The sequence below is a fragment of the Scyliorhinus canicula genome, chromosome 18, assembly GCF_902713615.1.
Source record: "Scyliorhinus canicula chromosome 18, sScyCan1.1, whole genome shotgun sequence".
NCBI classification, from domain to species: domain Eukaryota; kingdom Metazoa; phylum Chordata; class Chondrichthyes; order Carcharhiniformes; family Scyliorhinidae; genus Scyliorhinus; species Scyliorhinus canicula.
Genome location: NC_052163.1, coordinates 64,084,861 through 64,109,669, shown reverse-complemented (window position 1 = coordinate 64,109,669; position 24,809 = coordinate 64,084,861). Strand labels below are relative to the sequence as shown.

Below are 24,809 nucleotides of genomic sequence, written 5' to 3'. Positions count from 1 at the left end.
AAAAGAAAGCCCCGACGCCGGAGTCATCTGCACCGCTCTTGCTCGCCGGAAATCGGCGTCACGACGGTCCGCGGAGAATTTCGCCCCTGGTCTCTTTATCTGAGGAAGGGTGTTCTTGCAATAGATGGAGTGCAGCAAAGGTTTACCATACTGATTCCTGGGATGGCTGGACTGGTGTATGAGGACAGATTGATTAGGTTAGGATTGTATTTGCTGGAGTTCAGAAGGATGGGGTAGGGATCTCATAGAAAGCTATAAAATTACAGCAGGACTACAGGGTAGATTCAAGAAGGATGTTCCCATGGTGGGGGTGTCCAGAGATGAGGAGACATTTCTTCACCCAGAGAGTGGTCAGTCTGTGGAATTCGTTACCACAGGAAGTAGTTGAGGCCAAAACATGGTATGTTTTCAGAAGCAGTTAGATATAGCACTTGGGGCGAAGGGGATCAAAGGATATGGGGAGACGATGGGATCAGGCTATTGAGTTGGATGATCAGCCATGATCATAATGAATGGCGGAGCAGGCTCGAAGGGCCGAATGGCCTCCTCCTGTTCCTGTTTTCTATGTTGTCCAACCAGCTAGTGTATTTATTGATATATATGGACCTATCCTCACAGTACAATGTTGACAGCCCTGCGATTCATCCTTCTCCAATGTCACCAATGCCTTTGAGAATTTGTGAGAACACAGTTGGTCTCCGTCACTGTTGTACCTTTCTTAGAAATCAAAGCAAAGCATATCCATATTTTTACTTAATCTGTGATGTGCCAAAACACCGTTCCGCTGGAACATACTTTTCATTTAAAACAAAAAATACTTCTGGTGAACATTTTTTAATGAACACAGAACAATAAAATAAAACAAAAAACACCCACAAAGAAATCCGCAACCCCCCCCACCAAACAGCTCTCCGTGACTAGCTGTTTCAAAAACAATGAAAAACGTCATCTTTTATAAAACCCCTCAATTGCGCCCCTGAGCGTGTACTTAATTTTCTCATGATGCAAAAACTCCATAAGATCCCCCAGCCATACCGAGCCATTGGATGGAGAAGCTGACCTTCACTCCAATAGCACCTGCCTGTGAGCAACCAACGAGGAAATAGATAGGACACCTGCTCCGCACCCGTCTGTAGCTCGGGCAGCTCAAATAAATAAATAAATAATCTTTATTATTGTCACAAGTAGGCTTACATTAACACTGCAATGAGATTTCTGTGAAAAGCTGCTTGTCGCCACATTCCAGCACCTGTTCGGGTGCACAGAGGGGGAATTCAGAATGCCCAATTCACCTCACAGCACGTCTTTCGGGACTTGTGGGAGGAAACCGGAGCACCCGGAGGAAACCCACGCAGACACGGGGAGAACGTGCAGACTCTACAGACAGTAACCCAAGCCGGGAATCGAATCTGGGACCCTGGCGCTGTGAAGCAACAGTGCTAGTCACTGTGCTAGCCACTGTGCTACAGTGCTGCCCCAAATATAGCCACTAGGGGACTGTCTCCAATTCCATCTGTAGAATCGCCAACATGGCGTTGAAGAAGGAAACCCCAAATCTCCTCAGCTCAGGACATGCCCAGAACATGCATATGGTTTGCCGGGCCCCTCCCTGATGCACTATCAATTGTACTAAAGACTCGGATTGGTACAACAGAGGCTTTATTACAGTCAGATGCGTGGCCTCCTACAGCAGCTGGCAGAATGGCTGATCAGGAGAAGTCATGCATATTTATACGGCTCCTTGTGGGCGGAGCTAGCCGGCAGGGGCTACCGGCGAACCTGTAGTACAGGTACTACCGTACATCCCCTAATACAGGTGCACACAGTTAACACAGTGGATCACCACACTCCCACAACGTTACTTCAGAGTGAAGTCCTCCTGCACCCTTCCTGTCCTGGAGCTGAGCAGATCGCAGCCCCTGACCACATTCCCATCTTGGAAAGTCATGGTGACATATCTCTGGGATCTCAGGGACATTAACTTCCGAAGAAACATCATGTGAGCCGTACTGTAATCATAAACCCCCACTCACTCCTCTCCCACCCCAAAATGGTGCATTGCGTTTTTGGCTTCCTCCCCAAGTTACTCAATGCCTCGACTCAATTAACTTTCCTCCCTCTTACCACCAGCTTGACTGATCCGCACCTCAGGCTCTCTTTGCGCTCTCTTCACAGGCACTATGGGAGAGACAGCGTTACACGTGGCGGCCATGTACAATGCCAATAAAGCAGCAGTCATACTCCTTGATGTGGCTCCTGAACTCATGAACATGTCAATCATGGGCGAGCTCTACGCAGGTACTAGTTGCATTTATGTTGACTTTTCTTGCCATCAGTCGAAGGGGGAGTCAGTATAAAGATCTGGGGCAACCCCGAATACAAGCACTGAACATACACAATAATGCGGCTATGTAATGTGTGAGGAAAAGGGAATAGTTAATTATGCGAAAATGGGGAATGGGTATTGAATAGCCGGTGGGGGATAGCTGGTAAACGAGCAGTGGGGAACGGATAACGAGTGAGGAGTGCGGATGTGTAGCGAGTGAGGAATCATGGAGCCAAAACATTTTACAGCACAGAATTAGGATATTCCACCCATCGTATCTGCACCGGCTAGGGAAAGAGCTAGCTAGAACTCTAAATTCATAATTTTCAAATATATATCTAGCTCTCTTTTGAAAGCTCCATGGAATCCACCTCCACCATTACCCCAGGCAGCGCATTCCAAACCCCAGCAACTCTCTGAGTAAAGAGGTTTCTCCTCATTTCACTCCTAGAGTCTGCACCGGCTCTTGGAAAGAGCACCCTACCCAAGGTTAACACCTCCACCCTATCCCCATAACCCAGTAACCCCACCCAACACTAAGGGCAATTTTGGACACTAAGGGCAATTTATCATGGCCAATCCGCCTAACCTGCACATCTCCTCTTTACCCTGTCAAAATTGTTCATAATTTTGAACACCTTAAAAAGGTCTTGGGCTGGATACTCCGTTTCAGGGACTATGTCCCCATGCTGTCATAAAAACTGTGGCCTTTCATGCCAGAAAAACTGGCGTCAAAAGGCTCCATATTCACAGCCCTGCAGAGGGCTAGCAGGGACCCATCGTGAATCTCGCAGCTTTAGCTACAGATACGGGCCTCCGCACTTCAGGGTCGGAGGCCGCGCATGCGCATGGCGGCGGCTGCGCCGTGCTCCATGGCGGATTCGGACCGCAGAGCTGGACCTCCTAAATAGTGCCCCTGATCGGCCAAACGCCTGACACAGATTGCCCGCTCAAAAATACCCCGGTCCCATATGAGGATCCCTGCCCTCCAATGGGCCCGTCCCCAAGCATGGCTGCCACGGACTGAGTCTGCAGCCGTCACACGAGTATCCCGAACGGCTGGGACCATATTAGAAATACGCCGTCAGGACCTCGCCGGTTCTGGGGGTGGAGAATCGCGGGGCGGGCCTCTGGCAATGGCCGCAGGTGGGTGATACTCGGCGTGGCGTATCCTGGGTACAACATTTTCGGGGCCCGGAGAATCGGGGAACTAGCACCGATCCCAATTCCATGTGCGAAACTGGATTCTCCGCCCCAGCGCTGGAGGAGTTTTCGGCGTAGGGGTGCAGAGAATCCAGTCCCATATTTTAATCTTCTCTGCTCGAAGGAGAACAAGCCCAATCTCTCGAATCTTTTCTTGTATCTAAAGTTCCTCATTCCTGGTATCATTCTCGTAAATCTCCTCTGCACTCTCTCTAGGGCTTTAATATAATTCCTTGAGAAGGTGCACAGAACTGAATGTAATGGACGCAATCTTACGACAGTGCTGCGCCCAAACGGGAGTGCAATGCATCTGGTAGATGCCTGAAGAGGCCTACGCAGGCTTCCCGACAGTCAGTACACCTCGTGAGATCCACCCACATCTCATGAGGCATCGTGATCAGGATCCCACCCACAATGGATGGGACCAAGCCTCATATGCCTAAGAGGTTTAAAATCCACATAGGAGTGCTGTCCCGCGATCTATCGGGCTCCCGGAGCCTCCTCAGCCAGATGCCATTCGGGACTGATCTACACAAACGTGGACCTGGCTGCACAGGACCTGGGGGGTCTCCCGGGCCATCGGAGGCCCCTGGATTAGGGACAGGGCAGGGTGGCTCCCTGCGGGGTCCTCCCCATTGAACATGGGCACCTTGACACTGCCAGGCTAGCACCATGGCATTGTGGCCCTGGCACTGCCAAGGTGCCCAGATGGCACAGCAAAGTTGGCAAGCACTGCCAGGGTGGCACTGCCAATGATGAGGGGCGGCTGAGGGGGGCCATGCCCATGAAAGGAGGGTGGAAGGGGCGTATGAAGGGTGAGTGGGTTCATGGTGTGTATGAAAGGGCCTCTGGAAGGCCTCGGGGGGGGGGGGGGGGGGGGGATTGCAGGGCGGGGCGCTGGAAGGCGGTGCTGAAAGTGGACATGCCCTCAGCGAATCCATATTGGGGTGTCATAACTTAGGGGGCATGGAGTAATGCTCATGTGTGTGGTGGGGGGGGGGGGGGGGGGCGCCATTGCCCATGGGTGGCGGAAGTGGGGGACCCAAAGGCTCATTTATAGATCGGGACACATTTTCAAAATGGTGGACTGATCTCTGAGGAGCTGGTCCGGCCAGCGGGTTCAGCTCCTCAGTTATGAAAATAATTCGAAGTGTGGGCTTGAGCGGGGAGAAGTGTGGGCTCCCCAGAGCCTAAAAAAGTGATTAAGTGTGGTTAGATAGCAGAGAGAACTCACCAACAGAACCAGTGGGTAACTCCCAGCAAAACCCTCAACAAATGACACTTTGAAACCTTTCCGTTAGATTGCACCCAATATTCCAAATGTTGTCTGATCAATGATTTGCAGAGGTGTAGCATCACTCCCTGCTTTTATATTCTCTGCCTCTATTTATGAACCCAAGTGCACTATAAGCCTTCTTAACAACTGTGAGAATGGGGAATGGGTGACCGATTCTTAGGAAATAAAATGAAGAACTCTAAAATCGTGGGACGGGAGAGGGGGGCATAGTGGGTGAGCAGTGTTGGTGACAGAGAGCAGGGAATGGTGTGTTTAAAATCAATTAAACCTCACTACTTTTCTTGTTGAGCAGCAATAAGTCAGCAAACACGAAACAGCAGCTCACCACAAAGTGCAGCTCACCACAGAATGCAGCTCCCACAGAGTGCAGCTCACCACAGAGTGCAGCTCACCACAGAATGCAGCTCACCACAGAGTGCAGCTCACCACAGAGTGCAGCTCACCACAGAGTGCAGCTGGTCACAGAATGCAGCTCACCACAGAGTGCAGCTGGTCACAGAGTGCAGCTCCCACAGACTGCAGCTGGTCACAGAGTGCAGCTGGTCACAGAGTGCAGCTGGTCACAGAGTGCAGCTCCCACAGAGTGCAGCTCCCACAGAGTGCAGCTGGTCACAGAGCGCAGCTGGTCACAGAGTGCAGCTGGTCACAGAGTGCAGCTGGTCACAGAGTGCAGCTGGTCACAGAGTGCAGCTCCCACAGAGTGCAGCTCCCACAGAGTGCAGCTCCCACAGAGTGCAGCTCCCACAGAGTGCAGCTCCCACAGAGTGCAGCTGGTCACAGAGTGCAGCTGGTCACAGAGTGCAGCTGGTCACAGAGTGCAGCTCCCACAGAGTGCAGCTCCCACAGAGTGCAGCTCCCACAGAGTGCAGCTGGTCACAGAGTGCAGCTGGTCACAGAGTGCAGCTCCCACAGAGTGCAGCTGGTCACAGAGTGCAGCTGGTCACAGAGTGCAGCTGGTCACAGAGTGCAGCTGGTCACAGAGTGCAGCTGGTCACAGAGTGCAGCTCCCACAGAGTGCAGCTCCCACAGAGTGCAGCTGGTCACAGAGTGCAGCTGGTCACAGAGTGCAGCTGGTCACAGAGCGCAGCTGGTCACAGAGTGCAGCTCCCACAGAGTGCAGCTGGTCACAGAGTGCAGCTCCCACAGAGTGCAGCTGGTCACAGAGCGCAGCTGGTCACAGAGTGCAGCTGGTCACAGAGTGCAGCTCCCACAGAGTGCAGCTCCCACAGAGTGCAGCTGGTCACAGAGTGCAGCTGGTCACAGAGTGCAGCTGGTCACAGAGTGCAGCTGGTCACAGAATGCAGCTCACCACAGAGTGCAGCTGGTCACAGAGTGCAGCTCACCACAGAGTGCAGCTGGTCACAGAGTGCAGCTGGTCACAGAGTGCAGCTGGTCACAGACTGCAGCTCACCACAGAGTGCAGCTGGTCACAGAGTGCAGCTGGTCACAGAGTGCAGCTCCCACAGAGTGCAGCTGGCCACAGAGTGCAGCTCCCACAGAGTGCAGCTCCCACAGAGTGCAGCTCACCACAGAGTGCAGCTCCCACAGAGTGCAGCTCCCACAGAGTGCAGCTCCCACAGAGTGCAGCTGGTCACAGAGTGCAGCTCACCACAGAGTGCAGCTCCCACAGAGTGCAGCTCACCACAGAGTGCAGCTCCCACAGAGTGCAGCTCCCACAGAGTGCAGCTCCCACAGAGTGCAGCTGGCCACAGAGTGCAGCTCACCACAGAGTGCAGCTCCCACAGAGTGCAGCTCCCACACAGTGCAGCTGGTCACAGAGTGCAGCTCCCACAGAGTGCAGCTGGTCACTGAGTGCAGCTGGTCACAGAGTGCAGCTGGTCACAGAGTGCAGCTGGTCACAGTGCAGCTCCCACAGAGTGCAGCTGGTCACAGAGTGCAGCTCCCACAGAGTGCAGCTGGTCACAGAGTGCAGCTGGTCACAGAGCGCAGCTGGTCACAGAGCGCAGCTGGTCACAGAGTGCAGCTGGTCACAGAGTGCAGCTCCCACAGAGTGCAGCTCCCACAGAGCGCAGCTGGTCACAGAGCGCAGCTGGTCACAGAGTGCAGCTGGTCACAGAGTGCAGCTCCCACAGAGTGCAGCTCCCACAGAGTGCAGCTGGCCACAGAGTGCAGCTGGTCACAGAGTGCAGCTGGTCACAGAGTGCAGCTCCCACAGAGTGCAGCTCCCACAGAGTGCAGCTGGTCACAGAGTGCAGCTGGTCACAGAGTGCAGCTCCCACAGAGTGCAGCTCACCACAGAGTGCAGCTCACCACAGAGTGCAGCTGGTCACAGAGTGCAGCTGGTCACAGAGTGCAGCTGGCCACAGAGTGCAGCTGGTCACAGAGTGCAGCTGGTCACAGAGTGCAGCTCACCACAGAGCGCAGCTGGTCACAGAGCGCAGCTGGTCACAGAGTGCAGCTGGTCACAGAATGCAGCTCCCACAGAGTGCAGCTGGTCACAGAGTGCAGCTCCCACAGTGTGCAGCTGGCCACAGAGTGCAGCTCACCACAGAGTGCAGCTCCCACAGAGTGCAGCTGGTCACAGAGCGCAGCTGGCCACAGAGTGCAGCTGGTCACAGAGTGCAGCTGGTCACAGACTGCAGCTGGTCACAGAGTGCAGCTGGTCACAGAGTGCAGCTGGTCACAGAGTGCAGCTGGTCACAGACTGCAGCTGGTCACAGAGTGCAGCTGGTCACAGACTGCAGCTGGTCACAGAGTGCAGCTGGTCACAGAGTGCAGCTGGTCACAGAGTGCAGCTGCTCACAGAGCGCAGCTCGTCACAGAGTGCAGCTGGTCACAGAATGCAGCTGGTCACAGAATGCAGCTGGTCACAGAGTGCAGCTCCCACAGAGCGCAGCTGGTCACAGAATGCAGCTGGTCACAGAATGCAGCTCCCACAGAGTGCAGCTGGTCACAGAGTGCAGCTAGTCACAGAGTGCAGCTGGTCACAGAGTGCAGCTGGTCACAGAGTGCAGCTCCCACAGAGTGCAGCTGGTCACAGACTGCAGCTGGTCACAGAGTGCAGCTCCCACAGAATGCAGCTCACCAAAGAGTGCAGCTGCTCACAGAGTGCAGCTGGCCACAGACTGCAGCTGGTCACAGAGTGCAGCTCCCACAGAGTGCAGCTCCCACAGAGTGCAGCTCCCACAGAGTGCAGCTCACCACAGAGTGCAGCTGGTCACAGAGTGCAGCTCACCACAGAGTGCAGCTGGTCACAGAGTGCAGCTGCTCACAGAGTGCAGCTGGCCACAGACTGCAGCTGGCCACAGACTGCAGCTGGTCACAGACTGCAGCTGGTCACAGAATGCAGCTGGTCACAGAGTGCAGCTCACCACAGAGTGCAGCTGGTCACAGAATGCAGCTGGTCACAGTGCAGCTGGCCACAGAATGCAGCTGGTCACAGAGTGCAGCTGGTCACAGAGTGCAGCTAGTCACAGAGTGCAGCTGGTCACAGAGTGCAGCTGGTCACAGAGTGCAGCTCCCACAGAGTGCAGCTGGTCACAGACTGCAGCTGGTCACAGAGTGCAGCTGGTCACAGAGTGCAGCTCCCACAGAGTGCAGCTGGTCACAGAGTGCAGCTCCCACAGAATGCAGCTGGTCACAGAATGCAGCTGGTCACAGAGTGCAGCTGGTCACAGAGTGCAGCTCCCATAGAGTGCAGCTCCCACAGAGTGCAGCTGGTCACAGAGTGCAGCTGGTCACAGAGTGCAGCTCCCACAGAGTGCAGCTCCCACAGAGTGCAGCTGGTCACAGAGTGCAGCTCCCACAGAGTGCAGCTCCCACAGAGTGCAGCTTACCACAGACTGCAGCTGGTCACAGAGTGCAGCTGGTCACAGAGTGCAGCTGGTCACAGAGTGCAGCTGGTCACAGACTGCAGCTGGTCACAGAGTGCAGCTCCCACAGAGTGCAGCTTACCACAGACTGCAGCTGGTCACAGAGTGCAGCTGGTCACAGAGTGCAGCTCCCACAGAGTGCAGCTCCCACAGAGTGCAGCTGGTCACAGACTGCAGCTGGTCACAGAGTGCAGCTCCCACAGAGTGCAGCTCCCACAGAGTGCAGCTTACCACAGACTGCAGCTGGTCACAGAGTGCAGCTAGTCACAGAGTGCAGCTGGTCACAGAGTGCAGCTGGTCACAGAGTGCAGCTCCCACAGAGTGCAGCTGGTCACAGACTGCAGCTGGTCACAGAGTGCAGCTGGTCACAGAGTGCAGCTCCCACAGAGTGCAGCTGGTCACAGAGTGCAGCTCCCACAGAATGCAGCTGGTCACAGAATGCAGCTGGTCACAGAGTGCAGCTGGTCACAGAGTGCAGCTCCCACAGAGTGCAGCTCCCACAGAGTGCAGCTGGTCACAGACTGCAGCTGGTCACAGAGTGCAGCTGGTCACAGAGTGCAGCTCCCACAGAGTGCAGCTGGTCACAGAGTGCAGCTCCCACAGAGTGCAGCTGGTCACAGAGCGCAGCTGGTCACAGAGTGCAGCTGGTCACAGAGTGCAGCTGGTCACAGAGTGCAGCTGGTCACAGAGTGCAGCTCCCACAGAGTGCAGCTCCCACAGAGTGCAGCTCCCACAGAGTGCAGCTCCCACAGAGTGCAGCTCCCACAGAGTGCAGCTGGTCACAGAGTGCAGCTGGTCACAGAGTGCAGCTGGTCACAGAGTGCAGCTCCCACAGAGTGCAGCTCCCACAGAGTGCAGCTCCCACAGAGTGCAGCTGGTCACAGAGTGCAGCTGGTCACAGAGTGCAGCTCCCACAGAGTGCAGCTCCCACAGAGTGCAGCTGGTCACAGAGTGCAGCTGGTCACAGAGTGCAGCTGGTCACAGAGTGCAGCTGGTCACAGAGTGCAGCTCCCACAGAGTGCAGCTCCCACAGAGTGCAGCTGGTCACAGAGTGCAGCTGGTCACAGAGTGCAGCTGGTCACAGAGCGCAGCTGGTCACAGAGTGCAGCTCCCACAGAGTGCAGCTGGTCACAGAGTGCAGCTCCCACAGAGTGCAGCTGGTCACAGAGCGCAGCTGGTGACAGAGTGCAGCTGGTCACAGAGTGCAGCTCCCACAGAGTGCAGCTCCCACAGAGTGCAGCTGGTCACAGAGTGCAGCTGGTCACAGAGTGCAGCTGGTCACAGAGTGCAGCTGGTCACAGAATGCAGCTCACCACAGAGTGCAGCTGGTCACAGAGTGCAGCTCACCACAGAGTGCAGCTGGTCACAGAGTGCAGCTGGTCACAGAGTGCAGCTGGTCACAGACTGCAGCTCACCACAGAGTGCAGCTGGTCACAGAGTGCAGCTGGTCACAGAGTGCAGCTCCCACAGAGTGCAGCTGGCCACAGAGTGCAGCTCCCACAGAGTGCAGCTCCCACAGAGTGCAGCTCACCACAGAGTGCAGCTCCCACAGAGTGCAGCTCCCACAGAGTGCAGCTCCCACAGAGTGCAGCTGGTCACAGAGTGCAGCTCACCACAGAGTGCAGCTCCCACAGAGTGCAGCTCACCACAGAGTGCAGCTCCCACAGAGTGCAGCTCCCACAGAGTGCAGCTCCCACAGAGTGCAGCTGGCCACAGAGTGCAGCTCACCACAGAGTGCAGCTCCCACAGAGTGCAGCTCCCACACAGTGCAGCTGGTCACAGAGTGCAGCTCCCACAGAGTGCAGCTGGTCACTGAGTGCAGCTGGTCACAGAGTGCAGCTGGTCACAGAGTGCAGCTGGTCACAGTGCAGCTCCCACAGAGTGCAGCTGGTCACAGAGTGCAGCTCCCACAGAGTGCAGCTGGTCACAGAGTGCAGCTGGTCACAGAGCGCAGCTGGTCACAGAGCGCAGCTGGTCACAGAGTGCAGCTGGTCACAGAGTGCAGCTCCCACAGAGTGCAGCTCCCACAGAGCGCAGCTGGTCACAGAGCGCAGCTGGTCACAGAGTGCAGCTGGTCACAGAGTGCAGCTCCCACAGAGTGCAGCTCCCACAGAGTGCAGCTGGCCACAGAGTGCAGCTGGTCACAGAGTGCAGCTGGTCACAGAGTGCAGCTCCCACAGAGTGCAGCTCCCACAGAGTGCAGCTGGTCACAGAGTGCAGCTGGTCACAGAGTGCAGCTCCCACAGAGTGCAGCTCACCACAGAGTGCAGCTGGTCACAGAGTGCAGCTGGTCACAGAGTGCAGCTGGCCACAGAGTGCAGCTGGTCACAGAGTGCAGCTGGTCACAGAGTGCAGCTCACCACAGAGCGCAGCTGGTCACAGAGCGCAGCTGGTCACAGAGTGCAGCTGGTCACAGAATGCAGCTCCCACAGAGTGCAGCTGGTCACAGAGTGCAGCTCCCACAGTGTGCAGCTGGCCACAGAGTGCAGCTCACCACAGAGTGCAGCTGGTCACAGAGCGCAGCTGGCCACAGAGTGCAGCTGGTCACAGAGTGCAGCTGGTCACAGACTGCAGCTGGTCACAGAGTGCAGCTGGTCACAGAGTGCAGCTGGTCACAGAGTGCAGCTGGTCACAGACTGCAGCTGGTCACAGAGTGCAGCTGGTCACAGACTGCAGCTGGTCACAGAGTGCAGCTGGTCACAGAGTGCAGCTGGTCACAGAGTGCAGCTGCTCACAGAGCGCAGCTCGTCACAGAGTGCAGCTGGTCACAGAATGCAGCTGGTCACAGAATGCAGCTGGTCACAGAGTGCAGCTCCCACAGAGCGCAGCTGGTCACAGAATGCAGCTGGTCACAGAATGCAGCTCCCACAGAGTGCAGCTGGTCACAGAGTGCAGCTAGTCACAGAGTGCAGCTGGTCACAGAGTGCAGCTGGTCACAGAGTGCAGCTCCCACAGAGTGCAGCTGGTCACAGACTGCAGCTGGTCACAGAGTGCAGCTCCCACAGAATGCAGCTCACCAAAGAGTGCAGCTGCTCACAGAGTGCAGCTGGCCACAGACTGCAGCTGGTCACAGAGTGCAGCTCCCACAGAGTGCAGCTCCCACAGAGTGCAGCTCCCACAGAGTGCAGCTCACCACAGAGTGCAGCTGGTCACAGAGTGCAGCTCACCACAGAGTGCAGCTGGTCACAGAGTGCAGCTGCTCACAGAGTGCAGCTGGCCACAGACTGCAGCTGGCCACAGACTGCAGCTGGTCACAGAGTGCAGCTGGCCACAGACTGCAGCTGGCCACAGACTGCAGCTGGTCACAGAGTGCAGCTCACCACAGAGTGCAGCTGGTCACAGAATGCAGCTGGTCACAGTGCAGCTGGCCACAGAATGCAGCTGGTCACAGAGTGCAGCTGGTCACAGAGTGCAGCTAGTCACAGAGTGCAGCTGGTCACAGAGTGCAGCTGGTCACAGAGTGCAGCTCCCACAGAGTGCAGCTGGTCACAGACTGCAGCTGGTCACAGAGTGCAGCTGGTCACAGAGTGCAGCTCCCACAGAGTGCAGCTGGTCACAGAGTGCAGCTCCCACAGAATGCAGCTGGTCACAGAATGCAGCTGGTCACAGAGTGCAGCTGGTCACAGAGTGCAGCTCCCATAGAGTGCAGCTCCCACAGAGTGCAGCTGGTCACAGAGTGCAGCTGGTCACAGAGTGCAGCTCCCACAGAGTGCAGCTCCCACAGAGTGCAGCTGGTCACAGAGTGCAGCTCCCACAGAGTGCAGCTCCCACAGAGTGCAGCTTACCACAGACTGCAGCTGGTCACAGAGTGCAGCTAGTCACAGAGTGCAGCTGGTCACAGAGTGCAGCTGGTCACAGAGTGCAGCTGGTCACAGACTGCAGCTGGTCACAGAGTGCAGCTCCCACAGAGTGCAGCTCCCACAGAGTGCAGCTTACCACAGACTGCAGCTGGTCACAGAGTGCAGCTGGTCACAGAGTGCAGCTCCCACAGAGTGCAGCTCCCACAGAGTGCAGCTGGTCACAGACTGCAGCTGGTCACAGAGTGCAGCTCCCACAGAGTGCAGCTCCCACAGAGTGCAGCTTACCACAGACTGCAGCTGGTCACAGAGTGCAGCTAGTCACAGAGTGCAGCTGGTCACAGAGTGCAGCTGGTCACAGAGTGCAGCTCCCACAGAGTGCAGCTGGTCACAGACTGCAGCTGGTCACAGAGTGCAGCTGGTCACAGAGTGCAGCTCCCACAGAGTGCAGCTGGTCACAGAGTGCAGCTCCCACAGAATGCAGCTGGTCACAGAATGCAGCTGGTCACAGAGTGCAGCTGGTCACAGAGTGCAGCTCCCACAGAGTGCAGCTCCCACAGAGTGCAGCTGGTCACAGAGTGCAGCTGGTCACAGAGTGCAGCTCCCACAGAGTGCAGCTCCCACAGAGTGCAGCTGGTCACAGAATGCAGCTCCCAGAGAGCGCAGCGGTCACAGAGTGCAGCTGGTCACAGAGCGCAGCTGGTCACAGAGTGCAGCTGGTCACAGAGTGCAGCTCCCACAGAGTGCAGCTCCCACAGAGTGCAGCTGGTCACAGACTGCAGCTGGTCACAGAGTGCAGCTCCCACAGAGTGCAGCTCCCACAGAGTGCAGCTTACCACAGACTGCAGCTGGTCACAGAGTGCAGCTAGTCACAGAGTGCAGCTGGTCACAGAGTGCAGCTGGTCACAGAGTGCAGCTGGTCACAGAGTGCAGCTGGTCACAGAGTGCAGCTCCCACAGAGTGCAGCTGGTCACAGAGTGCAGCTCCCACAGAATGCAGCTCACCAAAGAGTGCAGCTGCTCACAGAGTGCAGCTGGCCACAGACTGCAGCTGGTCACAGAGTGCAGCTCCCACAGAGTGCAGCTCCCACAGAGTGCAGCTCCCACAGAGTGCAGCTCACCACAGAGTGCAGCTGGTCACAGAGTGCAGCTCACCACAGAGTGCAGCTGGTCACAGAGTGCAGCTGCTCACAGAGTGCAGCTCACCACAGAGTGCAGCTGGTCACAGAATGCAGCTGGTCACAGTGCAGCTGGCCACAGACTGCAGCTGGTCACAGAGTGCAGCTGGCCACAGACTGCAGCTGGCCACAGACTGCAGCTGGCCACAGACTGCAGCTGGTCACAGAGTGCAGCTCCCACAGAGTGCAGCTCCCACAGAGTGCAGCTCCCACAGAGTGCAGCTCACCACAGAGTGCAGCTGGTCACAGAGTGCAGCTCACCACAGAGTGCAGCTGGTCACAGAATGCAGCTGGTCACAGTGCAGCTGGCCACAGACTGCAGCTGGTCACAGTGCAGCTGGCCACAGACTGCAGCTGGTCACAGAGTGCAGCTGGCCACAGACTGCAGCTGGCCACAGACTGCAGCTGGTCACAGAGTGCAGCTCACCACAGAGTGCAGCTGGTCACAGAATGCAGCTGGTCACAGTGCAGCTGGCCACAGAATGCAGCTGGTCACAGAGTGCAGCTGGTCACAGAGTGCAGCTGGTCACAGAGTGCAGCTGGTAACAGAGTGCAGCTGGTCACAGAGTGCAGCTCCCACAGAGTGCAGCTGGCCACAGAGTGCAGCTCACCACAGAGTGCAGCTGGTCACAGAGTGCAGCTGGTCACAGAGTGCAGCTCCCACAGAGTGCAGCTGGTCACAGAGCGCAGCTGGTCACAGAGTGCAGCTCACCACAGAGTGCAGCTGGTCACAGAGTGCAGCTGGTCACAGAGTGCAGCTGGTCACAGAGTGCAGCTCCCACAGAGTGCAGCTGGTCACAGAGTGCAGCTCACCACAGAGTGCAGCTGGTCACAGAGTGCAGCTGGCCACAGAATGCAGCTGGTCACAGAGTGCAGCTGGTCACAGAGCGCAGCTGGTCACAGAGCGCAGCTGGTCACAGAATGCAGCTGGTCACAGAGTGCAGCTGGTCACAGAGTGCAGCTGGTCACAGAGTGCAGCTCCCACAGAGTGCAGCTCACCACAGAGTGCAGCTGGTCACAGAGTGCAGCTGGTCACAGAGTGCAGCTGGTCACAGAGTGCAGCTGGTCACAGAGTGCAGCTGGTCACAGAATGCAGCTGGTCACAGAGTGCAGCTGGTCACAGAATGCAGCTGGTCACAGAGTGAGATATTGGGGAAGAAATAGAGGTGAATTATGCTAAGCAGATGAAGTAAGCAAATTCAGAGACAACATCACCGAGCACAGCTATTCACAGTGTGTGAATTTGAGAACATGGAGAGTACAGGAGGTAAAAAGGAAGGAGGAAAGGGTTTCAGATTCCAGCAACTGCAGCAATTCGCTTTTATCAGGTCAGTGATTGGTTGGTGAGTAATTTGCCTAACCATCTTTCAAAACCTAGTTAATGGACCAGTAATTATTAGGTTTTATTACTAATTAGTAAGGTTAGCTGGCAGTAGTGTAACCCAATGGACATGGTCAGATTCATTGATTATAAATTAATTTTGAAAATAATAATAAATTAATTGAAACATATTAAAAATGAGCAGGAGAGGTAATGTGTTGCAACTGCAGAACCTCAAAGATAATGGCCGGGATTCTCCGACCCAGCGACGGGGCAGAGAATCCCCAGGACGACGCGAGAGTCGTGCCCTGCAGCCCCGATGCCGGTTTCCCGATTCTCCCCAGCCGATTCTCAGGCACCTGCGGGATCACCGCCACCCCAGCAGGGGGCCGTTGAATGTGGCCCCCCAGTGATTCTACTGGCCCCAATGGGCCGAGTGGCTGCTGAGTTCGGCTGCATCTCACCGCCGTGGGTTACTCAGGTCCCACACGGCGGAACCTTGAAGGTGTGTCTGCGGGGGCCGTCCTAGGGGGGTGGGGGGGCCTCCACGGTGGCCTGTCCCGCTATCGGGGCCTACTGATCGGTGGGCAGGCTGGTTCCGTGGGGGCCTATGTTCCTCTGCGCTGGGTCCCTGTAGGGCTCCGCCATAGTGCCCAGGGGCCAGCGCGGAGACATGAACCCATGCGCATGCGCGGAATCACGCCTTCGGTTCCACGCTGGCTGGAGTTGCGGGGACCACTCCAGCGCCGACCTAGCCCCCTCGGAAGGGGAGCATTCCTAATTATCAGGGGCCAATGAAGCCGGAGAGGTTGGCGCCGCTTTTCATGCCGGCGTCAGAACATGGCCGCAGGATTGGAGAATCCCAGCCAATGAAACCAGTGTTATTCCCTTGTTATAGGCCAGGGCTTAGAAACTCCAAAGTGTATTATGAAGCTCACCTGACCAATAACTTTTATGTTGAATTTGGCTAGGATGAGACAAGAGCCATCACTTACAATGTGATGCATCAGACTTCCGAGGCACTTTTATCAAAACAAAGTTTATTATCAGAATGTAGTTCACATATGTAAAACACTTAGCAAGAATTTATTATCAAAGCTACAGTCATCTATGTATATAGCTCTTAATGAACCCCCCTTACCTGTTCCAATTCAACCCCAAATCCAATCAAACCAAAACCCCTTTCAAGGGTAGTGAGTGAGGAATGGGGGATGGGTAGTGTGTGACGTCTGAGAGATGGGTAGTGAGTGAGGAGTGGGGGATGGGTAGTGAGTGAGGAATGGGGATGGGTAGTGAGTGAGGAGTGGGGGATGGGTAGTGAGTGAGGAATGGGGATGGGTAGTGAGTGAGGAGTGGGGGATGGGTAGTGAGTGAGGCATGGGGATGGTTAGTGAGTGAGGAGTGGGGGAATTGATTTGATTTGATTTCATTTATTATTGTCGCATGTATTAGTACACAGTGAAAAGTATTGTTCCTTGCATGCTGTACAAACAATGCATACCGTACATAGGGAAGGAAGGAGAGACTGCAGAATATAATGTTACAGTTATAGCCAGGTCAAGAGAAAAGATCAACTTAATACGAGGTTGGTGCATTCAAAACTGATGGTAGTAGGGAAGAAGCAGTTCTTGATTCGGTTGATATGTGACCTCAAACTTTAGTATATTTTTCCTGACGGAAGAAGGTGGAAGAGAGTATGTCCGGGGTGAGTGGGGTCCTTAATTATGCTGGCTGCCTTTCTGAGGCAGCTGGGAATTATAGACAGAGTCAATGGATGGGAGGCTGGTTTGAATGATGGATTGGGCTACATTCACTACCTTTTGTAGTTTCCTGCGGTCTTGGGCAGAGCAGGCTCCATACCAAGCTGTCATACAAACAGAAAGAATGCTTTCTATGGTGCATCTGTAGACGTTGGTGAGGGTCGTAGCTGACATACCAAATTTCCTTAGTCTTCTGAGAAAGTAGAGCCGTTAGTGGGTTTTCTTAACTATAGTGTCGGCATGGGGGGGCCAGGACAGGCTGTTGGTGATCTGTACACCTCAAATCTTGAGGCTCTCAACCCTTTCTACTTCGTTAGTGAGTGAGGAGTGGGGATGGGTAGTGAGTGGGGAGTATGGATGAGTAGTGAGTGAGGAGTGAGGAATAGGTAGTGAGTGAGGAGTGGGGATGGGTAGTGAGTGAGGCATGATGGATGGTAGTGAGTGAGGAGTGGGGATGGGTTGTGAGTGAGGAGTGGGTGATAGGTAGTAAGTGACGAGTGGGGATGGGTAGTGAGTGAGGCATGGTGGATGGGTAGTGAATGAGGAGTGGGTGATGGGTAGTGAGTGTGGCATGGTGGATAGGTAGTGAGTGACGAGTGGGGATGGGTAGTGAGCGAGGCATGGTGAATGGGTAGTGAATGAGGAGTGGGTGATGGGTAGTGAGTGTGGCATGGTGGATGGGTAGTGAATGAGGAGTGGGTGATGGGTAGTGAGTGAGGCATGGTGGATGGGTAGTGAATGAGGAATGGGTGATGGGTAGTGAGTGTGGCATGGTGGATGGGTAGTGAGTGATGAGTGGGGATGGATAGTGAGTGAGGAGGGGAATGGGTAGTGAGTGAGGAGTAGGAGACGTGTAGTGAGTGAGGTAATCTATACTGTTTGAGAGTGTTGGTCATGTGTGTAATTTTGGCTGAAGTTATTGATGTCTCTGTGAATGCATACAGAATTCAGAAATAATTAGAGATAATTTTGCCAAATAGGGGAAACAGCCCTTCACATCGCTGTGGCCAATCAGAATGTGGGTCTCGTTAAAGAACTGATAAACCGTGGAGCTGATGTGGTAACACCTCGAGCAACTGGGACATTCTTCCGGAAAAGCAGCAGAAGTATCATTTATTACGGTGAGTGCAGCATCCATTCAGACCTAGTATTCAGTGTCACTGAATGGAGCTTGACCCACTTTACTGACCAGGCAATCACAGTTTCTTGAAGCCTGACCATCGACAGACATTCCCAGCAGACATATGCTGGAAAGCCAAAGACATATATGTGACATTATAAGAAATGTACAGAACTGTAAGGGTTAATGTTATGTCTGAATCAACCACTGAAGGGAGCTAGATACACAACTATATAAAGCATGATGCTAAGCTTTCTGGGAGAGTGTTGAGGAGAAGACTAGATGAAAGACTGTAGGAAAGATAGTGTGAGTGAGAGCAGATCATAGTTATTGTTTTAGTGTAGAGATTAGTGGTAGATTAGAGTAGATTGTATGTTTATTGTCAATTGTTTATTATATAGAAGTAAGAGTTGAATTCAATTAAGTAGTGTAAATACATTTTTAGCTTTGTTCAATACAACCATCCTCGGATCTGAACCACAAAGAACACCACAATATATAGAGCCATAAAGGACTACAACATAGAAACGGCACTTCAGCCATCGTATCTGTGCTGGTCAAAAGCAACCAACCAACAATTCTAATTCAATTTTCTAACTCTCGGCCCATAGCCTTATATGCCTTGGCATTGCATGTGCACATCTATATATGTTGAATTTAAACAGCATCTGACATCTATTTAGCACCTAGGTTCAGTAATATATCCCGAAGCACTTCACAGGAATCAAACAAAGCCTGGCATTGAACAATATAAGATGATATTCAGACGGATGACTTGGTCACACATGCCTTAAAAAAAAGATTCACCTGAGGAAGGAGCAGTGCTCCGAAAGCTGGTATTTGAAACAAACCTGTTGGACTTTAACCTGGTGTTGTAAGACTTCTTACTTAAAAAAAGGAAAAGGGAGGTAAAGAAATTGAAAGAGTTCGGCAGGGAATTCCTGTGTTAAGGGCCTCACAGTGGAAGTCACAGCTGCCAATGTTGGGGCAAAGGCAATGGTGTTGGGCAGGAACCAGATTTGGAGCATCACAAATGTCCAGAGGGTTGTGCGACTGGAGGAGGTTACAGAGATAGGGAGGGGCAAGGCCGTGGAGAGATTTGTATCATAGGAATTGATATTTTGAAATCGGAGGCATTATCCAGGTGCTATTGCATCAGTGAATACAATAGTGCTGGGTGAAGGGTTCTTGGTGCGAGGCTCGACATAGACATTAGAGGATTGGATGAGCTCAAGGTGATCAAGGATGAAACTTCGAATGGGAATGGGCTGAGCTGAAAAGAAAGCTATGGAATGAAAAGCGCAGGAGGGAACAATTTCAGGTTTGAAACTCCGATCGGGACATTCAATACGTGTGCAGCATTGCGGATTTGAGGGGCATCCAAACCAAAAGACCAGCCTTGCTGGGTATGCACTTTCACGTTATGATGCAAACCCCAGACAGTCTGTATGAATCACCAGGGATCTGTGGATCCATGTTTCAGAACCACTGATCCAGGCCCTATGCTCTGAAATTCCCTCTTACGTCTCTCCCCTCACCCTTACCATCTCCCTATCACTGTACATGGTCCTTCATAAACCACATCTCTGACCAAATAGGCTCACTCAGTTCATTGGGCAGCAACTGGTGTCTAATCCCCATTCTACCTGTCCTGGATTCTAAACCTGTCTCCTGGCCCCAGCATTTGTGGAGGGTGCAGTGCTGTTGATCAGACATCCTTTCAGCAGCGAACTGACGAAGACGGCCATGAATTATATTAAATCAATTCAAGCTTATTGCAAAAACATTAAATTCCTTTCACAACACAGGAGCTTACACGTTGCTATACAGTTCAATTATGCACTGTCTAAGCACAGTTATTAGCTCATGACTGATATTCAGTCCTTCCAAGGCCAGACAATTACATTCTCCAGTAAGAAAGAATCTAACCATCTCTCCTAGACATTGAATGACATTAATATCATTGAATCTCCCACTATCAACATCCTGAGATCCAATTGGACCAGCCATAAAAAATATTCTGGCTATATGAACAATCCAGAAGTGGGAACTCTGCAATGAGTAACTCACCTCCCAAAGCCTGTCCACCATCAACAAGGCACAAGTCAGGAGTGTAATAGAATGCTCTCCATTTGTCTGGATGAGTGCAGCTCCAACAACACTCAAGAAGCTCAACACTATCCAGGACAAAGCAGCCAATGAATTGACATCCCTTTCACAAAAATGCATTCCCTCCATCTCTGACAAAGGTAAATACTATAAGATCATAAGACATAGGAGCAGAATTAGGCCACTCGGCCCATCGAGTCTGCTCCGCCATTCAATCATGGCTGATATTTTTCTCATCCCCATTCTCCTGCCTTCTCCCATAACCCCTGATTTCCTTATTAATCAAGATCCTATCTTTCTCTGTCTTAAAGACATTCAGTGATTTGGCCTCCACAGCCTTCTGCTCAATGAGTTCCACAGATTCACCACCCTCTGGCTGAAGAAGTTCCTCTTCATCTCTGTTTTAAAGGGTCACCCCATAATCTGAGATTGTGCCCTCTGGTTCTAATTTTAACTACAAGTGGAAACATTCTCTCCACGTCCACTCTATCCAGGCCTCGCAGTATCCTGTAATTTTGAATAAGATCCCCCTTCATCCTTCTAAACTCCAATGAGTGCATTCCCAGAGTCCTCAACTATTCCTCATACGACAAGCTCTTCATTCCAGGGATCACTCTTGTGAACCTCCTCTGGACCCTTTCCAAGGCCAGCACATCCTTCCTTAGATACAGGAAACAAAACTGCTCATAATACTGCAATGGGGTCTGACCAGAGCCTTATATAGCCTGAGAAGTACATCACTGCTCTTGTATTCTAGCCCTCTTGACATGAATGCTAACATTGCATTTGCCTTCCTAACTGCCAACTGAACCTGCATGTTAACCTTACGAGAATCTTGAACAAGGACTCCCAAGTCCCCTGTGCTTCTGATATCCTAAGCATTTCTCCATTTAGAAAATAGTCTATGCCTCCATTCCTCCTTCTAAAGTGCATAACCTCACACTTTGTATTCCATCTGCCACTTCTTTGCCCACTCTCCTAGCCTGTCCAAGTCCAAGCTACCCCCCTGCTTCCTCAATACTACCTACCCTTCTACACTGTGCCTTTGGTTCCTTCTTCCGGATCATTAATATATATTGTGAAAAGTTGTGGTCCCAACACAGACCCCTGAGGCACACCACGAGGCACCGGCTGCCATCCTGAAAAAGACCCCTTTATCCCCACTCTCTGTCTTCTGCCAGTCAGCCAATCTATCCATGCCAGGATCTTACCCTTAACACCATGGGCTCTTAACGTATTTAATAGTCTCCTTTGCGGCACCTTGTCAAAAGCCTTCTGGAAATTTAAATAAATCACGCCCACTGGTTCTCCTTTGTCCAACTTACTTGTTACCTCCTCAAAGAACTCTGACAGATTTGTCAGACATGACCTCCCCTTGAAGAAGCATTTTGGCGCCCCTTGTTACTTGGGGCCCTATGTCACGGAGCTGATGTTTCATTGTAAATCCACCTCTGTTCTTTATTCAAAAAGCAGGACAAATCCAACCCAACCAATTACCACCCCATCATAAGAACATAAGAACATAAGAACATAAGAACTAGGAGCAGGAGTAGGCCATCTGGCCCCTCGAGCCTGCTCCGCCATTCAATTAGATCATGGCTGATCTTTTGTGGACTCAGCTCCACTTTCCGGCCCGAACACCATAACCCTTAATCCCTTTATTCTTCAAAAAACTATCTATCTTTACCTTAAAAACATGTAATGAAGGAGCCTCAACTGCTTCACTGGGCAAGGAATTCCATAGATTCACAACCCTTTGGGTGAAGAAGTTCCTCCCAGTGCAGTTTCGATCATCAGTCACTGATGGAAGGGGTCTTCAACAGCACTTTGTCAAACAGCACTAACTCAACAATAGCCTGCTCATTGACACTCAGTTTGGGTTCCGTCAGGGTCACTCAGTCCTGACCTCATTACAGCCTTAGTTCAAACACCGACAAAAAAGCTGACCTTCAGAGGTGAGGTGAGTGTCACTATCCATGACACCAAGGCCGCATTTTACCGAATATGGCATCAAGGAGCCAAGTCAATGGGAATCAGGGGGAAATTCTCCATCGGTTGGAGCCACAAGGAAAGATGGCTGTAGTAGTTGGAGGTGAATCCTCTACTATCAACGTTGTGGGGTTACCATTGACCAGAGTATGAACTAGACAAGCTGTATAAATACTGTGGCTACAAAAATAGGTCAGAGGCTAGGAATCGTGCAGCACGTAACTCACCTCCTGACTTCCCAGAGTCTGTCCACAATCTGCAAGGCACAAGTCAGGAATGTGATGGAATATTCCCCACTGGGTTGGGTGAGTGCAGTTCCAACAACACTCAAGAAGATTAGCACCATCCAGGACAAAGCAGCCGCTTAATCAGCCCCTCATTCACTACCTTAGATATTCAAACCATGTGGCAGCCATGTGTACCATCTGCTACATGCACTGCAGGAACACACCTTCACAGCACCTTCCAAACCCACAACTCTACCACCTGGAAGACAAAAAGCAGCTGCAAGTTCCCTTCGAAGCCACACATATCCGGCTTGGAAATATATCGGCGTTCCTTCATTGTTGCTGCGTCAACGTCCTGGAACTCCCTCCCTGACAACACTGTGGGTGTACCTGATGTATTGGGTAAGCTGGGTCTGCGAGGACTGCGTTTACTGCAGTGGAGAGAGAGACGGGCTTCCAACACTTGAAGAAATGCAACTCTATTTTATTGAACTCTTAACTATTATACATACTTTAACTGTGGGTTGACACTATGCTGAGCTGACTGGAGACCTGAGGCTAACCTGACCAGACTTACTGACTACCACATGGTGTGTGTTCTAGTTGTTGCTCACGGGCTCTGACTGTCTCAGAGGCTGGATCCCGAGAGAGCGGGAAAACTAGTGCCCTCTGGCTTTATAGTGGCCGTGTCCTGTCTGGTGATTGGCTGCTGTGTTCTGTGTGTTGATTGGTCATCCTGTGTGTCAATCAATGCCTTTCTGTGCACCATCATATACCTGTGTGTATATTATGACAGTACCTAAACCACATGGACTGCAGCGGGTCAAGAAGACAGCTCACCACCACCTTCTGAAGAGCAAGTAATGATCGTTAACAAATGCTGGTCATGGCAGCTGCACTCTCATTCAATGAAAGAAGAAAGAAAAGTTCCATGCCATCAATATTTTTTATAACTGGTAGTTTTAGGTGAGACAGTGAAATGATGGATCGTCAGTGTTTCCTATCGTTCGGGTAGATATTAACAATTCCTTGGTGCTATTTGAAGCATTCAGAGTTGTCCTGATGCACTGATGAACATTGTTCCATAAACCAATACAACAAAAACTCACTAACATGTCTTTCATCAATTGCAATTTGTGGCATCTTGCAATGTGCACATTAGCTGATGATTTTCCTGAAAAACAGCAGTGGCTGCACTTCATAAAGCAATTCATTGGCTGTTGTCTGTCTTGAGAATGCAATAAGACATGTTACAAAACAAAGTTCTTCCTTTCTTTCATCATTGCCGCTCTTTCGCAGAACATTAGAAATGGAGAAGGCCATTCAGCCCTTCAAGCCAGCAGAACCATTCAATTTAATCAGAGGTTCTCAACCAGTGGTGTGTTGTGGAGGCCCCACAAATGTGCCGTAAAGAAGGATCAAAATGATTAAACGTTAATGAAAATAAATTAAATCTAATCTTTGGCATCCCCAAGTCCTGATGAACCCACGCATGTGCTGATTGAGAATGGGCTGCACGTGGGCGGTTTGGAATTTCTTAACCTTAATCATGCGCCTAAGAACTGCCCGCCTGTGACCCATGCTGGCCAGTGCATGCATGGTTCGGATTAACAACACCAAACATTCCGAACCGCACATGTGCAGGCCTTTCCTGGCCGATTCCTGCACAGGAGATCCCGGGTTCTTTGGAAATTGGAGATGCCGACTACGGAGTTGAAGACAAGGGCCTCATGTGTCTGTGCAAAAACACATAAAGGGTGCAAAAGCCTGGGAGAAGTGAGGGATACAGGGATAAGTTGGAAAAAAAGACAGGAGAATATAGGGAGAAGTTAAAAAAAACAAAGTTCCCTGTAAGGGATGAAGATGGAGGTAAGAAACAGGGACCAATAAAGATAAGAAAAGGAGAAACAGGCTCCAATATTGTACTTTACATGTAAATGGTGATAAGGCTTTCATTGTAAATTTCAGAAATTAATACAAATAATACCACTTTGTGTGAAAACGTGTTCCCTGATGTTCCCCGTAATTGCTGAGCTCCAAGATCATAACTCCTTGGTTTAACCCATTGCTAGAAATATGAGAGCAGAAGAACTCCCATCCAGCTGTGTTAATCTAGTTTTCATTTCTGACTGTATTTCTTTGCCCAGGTGAGCACGTGTTGTCTTTCGCTGCTTGTGTTGGGAATGAAGAGATCGTCCGGATTCTGATTGAAAACGGGGCTGACATTAGGGCACAGGATCACCTGGGTAAGAGGCTCTTCACTTTTGATTTCATCACTGAGTCGTTGAGACGATGGAGGAATATTCCTCAATGGTTTTTTTATCCTGGGATGACAAACCAAGACTGAGAGTGATGCTGTGTATGTTTACACTACATTGGCTGACAGAAAGGCTCCTTGTGCATTCAAATAACATTACCCTGCTCTGCTCACGTTAATTGTTTGACTGGATATGAATGCTGTGAGCGAACTTGGTCGTCAACAGTGATTGGACAGTCCGTATTGTTTGCTTCAGCCCATTTCACCATTCTGTCAGAAATCAATATCATCGCTACCGTGCCCTTGGTAAACCGCCTTGGCAGTGACTACGCCATCCTGATCCTGGAAGCTGGAAAATATAAAGCAAGAGCCAGCATTCTGTCTTCCATCTGA

At 52.1% G+C, this 24,809-nt stretch overlaps 1 protein-coding gene across 1 annotated transcript in view; it reads left to right on the top strand.

Annotated features, from left to right (window-relative positions):
- LOC119953719 (transient receptor potential cation channel subfamily V member 6-like) overlaps positions 1-24,809 on the top strand; it is a gene marked incomplete at its 5' end in the record, with an annotated part of 155,606 nt that overhangs the window by 87,828 nt on the left and 42,969 nt on the right. The window contains 3 exons of the mRNA XM_038778267.1: positions 2,176-2,298; positions 17,695-17,835; positions 24,307-24,405. Coding sequence (XP_038634195.1) covers positions 2,176-2,298; positions 17,695-17,835; positions 24,307-24,405 — 363 coding nt within the window. The remainder of the gene's footprint in view (positions 1-2,175; positions 2,299-17,694; positions 17,836-24,306; positions 24,406-24,809) is intronic.